Source organism: Pseudophryne corroboree, chromosome 3 (assembly GCF_028390025.1).
Source record: "Pseudophryne corroboree isolate aPseCor3 chromosome 3, aPseCor3.hap2, whole genome shotgun sequence".
NCBI classification, from domain to species: Eukaryota; Metazoa; Chordata; class Amphibia; order Anura; family Myobatrachidae; genus Pseudophryne; species Pseudophryne corroboree.
The window spans coordinates 252171087-252177086 of NC_086446.1; the positions used below are offsets into that span (position 1 = coordinate 252171087).

At 41.8% G+C, this 6000-nt stretch overlaps 1 protein-coding gene across 1 annotated transcript in view; it reads right to left on the reverse strand.

The window, feature by feature from the left end:
* Window positions 1-5717, reverse strand: part of LOC135055215 (1,25-dihydroxyvitamin D(3) 24-hydroxylase, mitochondrial) — a 28608-nt gene extending 22891 nt beyond the window's left edge. Inside the window, exons 1-4 of the mRNA XM_063959001.1 lie at window positions 5648-5717; window positions 4676-4940; window positions 3730-3920; window positions 106-199 (exon numbers count right to left, since the gene is read on the reverse strand). Coding sequence (XP_063815071.1) covers window positions 106-199; window positions 3730-3920; window positions 4676-4912 — 522 coding nt within the window. The 5' untranslated portion in view covers window positions 4913-4940; window positions 5648-5717. The remainder of the gene's footprint in view (window positions 1-105; window positions 200-3729; window positions 3921-4675; window positions 4941-5647) is intronic.
* Between the last annotated feature and the right edge of the window lie 283 nt (window positions 5718-6000).

Consider the following 6000-nt stretch of genomic DNA (forward strand, 5'->3'; position numbering starts at 1 on the left):
ATCAATGTAGTTGTAGTATATGATTTACTAATGATAACCTGTTGCTAACTCTAAAATAGCTCAGAGAAAAGAGACCATGCACATTAAGAATGCCAATTTAATTACCTCATTGATTTTTGTATCTAATTTCCCAACTTCCGTCGGCTTCATTAGCTTCTGCTGAAAGGCGCTTCTGACTCGTTGCCAGTCTTGCCCTTCTCTAGATGGAGACAAGACAATACATATTGCTTTGTTTCAGCCAACAAAAATCTGATTTGAAACATGTAAGCAACATTTGATGCAAGAACACACATTAACACTGGGGACAGACACTGTAAGTCATAGTGCTGGTTTTTGAATAAACCAGTCAAATACACAGTATAGTAAGTAATGTCCAACTATTTGTCATTCTTAGGGTGCGTCCACACTAGTGGATATCGCGTACAATCCAGCTGATATCGGCCGGTTCAGAACAATATCGTCAACTGTGTACGGAGGATATATTGCATGATGTGCACTCACGCGGGTCATCTGTGACATCGCCCCTTGGACCTGCATGCAAGTCCGACAGGCGATATTGCAGACGAGGCCATGCTGTAGAATGCAGCATGGCCGCCCCCGACATCGGCAAGTGCGTTTTTGGCAAGAATGATAGTAGGGTGCTCTTCAGTTTGTCGGCTGTCAGGATCCCGGCGCACAGTATACTGGCACCTGTAGCCCGACAGCCGGCATACAGACACTTTCTCCCTCTTGGGGGTCCACGACTCCCCTGGAGGGAGAATAAATAGGGGCTCATTTGCGCTCGCCACGCTGTGGGTATCCGGCGGCCGGGCTCCCGGCCCCGGTATGCTGGTCGCCGGGAGCCCGGCCGCCGGCATACCGTACTACACCCATGATAGTGCCGTCTATCATAGCCCTATTTGATATTTGTTAGTTTACTAAGCTAGCTGGTACAGTATTTGGGTTCAATATTATATTGTGATAAGGCTGCAATACCAATCCCACTGTGTCACCCCTGTCTGTCTACCTCTCCCCTTTAAAATGTAAGCTCTCACAGGCAGGGTCCTATTTCCTCATGTGCTTTTCCTTTTATTATTATACCATTTTCTACTCCATACTCCCTTTGCAGGCACCAAATCCGGATTCAGTATGGGATCCTGTCGGTCATAAGACCAACACCGTAATCCTGACAGGCGGGATATCGACGGCGAGCACAGCATGTCCCCTCACGGGCTCACCACACTTTGGGCCTGGTGGCGAGCTTTCCACACTCTTATTCCCCCTCGGAAGAGGGGGGGGGGGCTGGCGTGGGGATTCTGGGCCAAGATCAGGATTTCAGTATCGGTATCCTGACCGCCGGGATCCCGACAGCCGGGAAACTAACTACTTCCCCCAAATCCCTCTATTTTCTGCCATCCTGATACTTATTTCAGTGTCATCTGCTGATGCAGCTATGTTTATATACCATGTACTTGCCCTGTATTATCTTGAACTATACTATACTATGTTTATGTACTCTAATTGTGCGCTGCAGATCCCTTGTGGTGCTATGTAAATAAAGGATAGTAATAATAAAATTAAGAATAACAATCAAATAGGAGTCGGCTTATAACAGATCTCTCCATTTGAAATGTTTAATACTGAGAACAAACTAAACGATGAGTGTACGCAGCAGACGGCATGACTGATATCATGCTATATTGGTCAGCTGTGCACACTGAACGATATAATGGGCAAAAACTGTGAAATACTGTCAGATGTACTTATTTAAATGTAAATAGATTTTGCTTAAACTGCCAGCTGCAGTCTCGGGTGCGGCTGTCAAACCCAAATTGAACCAATCCAACAATCACAATTGTACTTGGCCAGATTGGATTGAATAATGGACCAGTTTAAGTAATGCTAGATCTTCTAGTACAGAGGTTCTCAAACTCGGTCCTCGGGGGCACACACAGTGCATGTTTTGCAGGTCTCCTCACAGAATCGCAAGTGAAATAATTAGCTCCACCTGTGGACCTTTTAAAATGTGTCAGTGAGTAATTAATTTAATACTCCTGTGCACCTGCTGGGTTACCTGCAAAACATGCACTGTGTGTGCCCCCGAGGACCGAGTTTGAGAACCTCTGTTCTAGTACAAAAGCCAAAAAAAATAAAAAAAAGTCTTCAGTTCCAGTAGACTTCACATATCTTAAAGGAAATATTATTGTAACTCAATCTATATATGTGTGTGTGTAAATTTTACAGTTATACATTATGCAACATGTTATTTTGGTTTATGTACTATAACAAACTATAATTGCCTTACGAAGTTGCACGTGTATTTGTGTATAGTTGGATCACATGACTATGTACAATAATTCACCATATGAAATGCTGCAGATAGAATACTAGAGTAAATAACTACAACTCAGTACTACAATATTTTTTTTTTTAAAGCAGGGCTGGCAGGCTGATAGTTGCCCATTAAAAGATTATTTATAGAAACATGATTCCTTTGTACATTGCTACTGTATTGACAAAAATAATATTACCAGTTATTTATATAGTGCACATATTCCGCAGCGCTTCACAGAGAATATTTGACCATTCACATCAGTCCCTGCACCAGTGGAGCTTACAATCTATATTCCCTACCACATGTACACACACACATTCACGCTAGGGTTACTTTTTTTTGTTGGGAGAAAATTAACCTACCAGTATATTTTTGGATTGCCGGAGGAAACCCACGCAAGCACAGGGAGAATATGCAAACTCCACACAGTTAGGCCCAAAGTGGGAATAGAACCCATGACCTCAGTGCTGTGAAACAGTAATTCTAACCATTACATCATATGTTCTGCTTAAATACATTAGTTTTAGAAATAGTTCTGGTTTGTAAGTATGAGGTGCCCTCCGGAATATACGAATATGCATCTTCACAATGCTCTGCAGGTCTCTAGAGCAGTGATTCACAAACTTGGGGGATAATTCAGACCTGATCGCTAGGGTGCATTTTTGCATCCCTGCGATCAGGTGGTCGCTGACTACAGAGGGAGGTGGAATTCGCAGTGCAGGGGTGCGATCGTATGCGCAGGAGAGCTGCACAAACAGCAGTTTGTGCAGTCTGTGCACAAACAGCAGTTTGTGCAGTCTGTGCACAGCCGCTGCAATGATCGGGGCCTGAGCTGACGTCATTAATCCTCCCACAAAATGCCGGGTCCCTCCTGCGTTTTTTCAGACACTCCCTAGAAACGTTCAGTTGCCACCCACAAACGCCTTCTTATTGTCAATCTTCTTGCGATCGCCAGTGCGATCGGATATTTCACACCATACCGTCACTGCGGACCATCACGCCTGCACGTTGCGGTGGATACGTGGTTCAGACCTGATCACCCGCTGTGCGAAAACGCACAGCAGCGATCAGGTCTGAATTAGCCCCATGGTCCTCAAGGCAACCAAACAGTCCAGATAGCCAAGGATAGCCATGTTTGTGCACAGGTGACTTAATTAGTACCTCATTCATTTTGAGTAGCATCTGTGTGCAGCCACGGATATCTTTAAAACCTGGACTGTTGGGATGCCTTGAAGACTGAGCTTGGGAACCTCTGCTTTAAAGAAATGAATTATAATTATAAAGCCAATAATTTGCAAATTTCTAATGCAACATTTAAAGTGAGCTACATAGGAACCCTAGGATTCTGAATGGTACAAATCAGCACAATACACTGCATGCATTATTGCTGTATCCCTACAAGAAGATGTACTTACAGTATAAGGAGTCCATAGGCTTCATCTCGATAGTCCCTGTAAGCTTTCCATGGCTTGATCTCCAGTCTCTTCGGATAATTGCTCTCCTCTCTATACAGAGCTTCTAAAAGACATGGTGCTCCAATGTGCACAGAATCAAAGGATCCTAGCTTCATGCGGAAAATCTTCCCAAAGCGCTTGTGGTAACCTGCCTGAAATCATATCCCATACATCAGCTCATGTTACATTTCATTCATATTCATAGAATCAGGATCTAGACTCTTCTGCCTATACCAAAATGCAGTCTGCATGTGACGAGTCTCACAAGGAGGCTTCATAAAACAAAATATTCCAGCCCTCAACATATTTGTTCTGTGTTATAGGAATTAAGATCTGTTTTGTAAGTATTTCAGCTTTCCAAGACTCAGAAGATAAAATGACAAGCTTTTACACAAATTCAGAAAATTATGGCAGTGATTTAATTTACATAGGGAACAAATACAGTGTTTTTCAATTATATATTTACATGCAATAATGTTTAGGGTTTGCTTTAAAAAGAAAAAGTAGTTATTTACTAACAAAGTGTATATTCGCAGCAGATGTGTGTTGTACTAGTTTGTTTAATGCTAATGGGTGATGGTTGCTAAGAGTTACTGCACATTTGCTTTCCGTTAGTAATTAACTCCTAAAACCATTCTTTTGTAAATTTCTATATTGTGTGTGTGTATATATATATATATATATATATATATATATATATATATATATATATATATATATTATACACATACATGTATATATATATTATACATACATAAACAAACAAACAAACAAACACACACACATATGCATGTATGTTGGACTGTTAACCTCTAAAGTACCAGAGAGGACAGCAGCACATCTCCTTTTTCTTACATACATACTTTTAGAACTGTGAGGAAGCCCATGGGATTCCATTGCTATTTACCAGTGCTTGGTGTTGTCTTTTCAGTCCTCCTTTTCTTAATATATCCACAAGGCTCCCCAGAATTGGCCAGTTGGTGGGTCCTGGTAGTGAGGACAGGGAGTGTGGACAGGATGATTGTGCAGGGATACCCTGGGTTTTCATGTCACATACAGAAGCAGTAGGGATGCTGTGATGGACACTTATGCACCTGGATTTCAGCATCATCCACATTTGCTCTGCTTTGATTTTTGCTGCCATAGTGCATGAAGTTTAGCAGCTATTTCTCCTGTTAGAAAAGGTTGCATTTTACTAAGGTATATATATATAGCTGGGGTGTCAGAAATATTTGCTTCAATATAATCCCTAGCCAATGAGAAAGCTCAATTAGCTTGTGTATCAGCTGCGTCAGGAGGGTGCTGTGGTACTTTGAGTTCATTAAAGGGCTGTTTTCCTGGCAGGAGAAAGACAGAGGGAAGCCAAATTTCAAGATAAAGGCGTTTTCACAGTGAACTCTCCTGATTAGTCATCTCTCATAAGCTGGCCTTGATTTTCCTGCAAAGCTGACTTTTTTTTTTTTGCTTGCTTTGTTTGTTAATGCAGAAGTATCAACAATAGTAAAATGCTGACACGTGTCACATGTGGAATGTCTGCACTCACTCACCTGGAGTAATGTGTAACTGCTGGTCTCTTCCCCCTGCTCACAGTGACTGGGTTATTAGGCAAATGAGAACATATAATGAAGCTTGATGCAAGGAAAGGGGAAATACCTTCTGCAGAAATTACTTCAGTGTATTTATTACTGTAGCAATGTTCTCTAGTCTGCTTTGTAGTACGCTTATTTTGACAAGTACACAAAACAGTTTTTCTTGTACTGGAAAATGGCTGTACTTCCCAGTATCTGCACTCATTCTGTACTTAGGGTAAACAATCAATCAATATCTGTCTCTATTCTGCAAATAAAAACGTAGTGACACCTCTGCCTGCAGTACCTACTCTTATTTCCTTCGCAGACCCAACTGCATATTAGGGATGGCCAATTAAAGGGTCACCATCGATGATGCCATCAGTACTATCAATTGATAGTTTCAGCCATTGATTTTCATTCCTTTTCTAGGATAAGTGACCATGATGGGCCAATCAGAGAAGTGGTAGGGGTTAATCAGCATAATGAGGGGTGGGGCTAGGCACCATGATCCCTGTGGCGGGAAAAAATAACATTGCTGCATCTCTACCATCGATGGTGGAAAACAATCATACCTCCGTCAATTATGGTGAAACCATTATTATTATTATCTTTTATTTATATGGCGCCACAAGGGTTCCGCAGCACCCAATTACAGAGTACA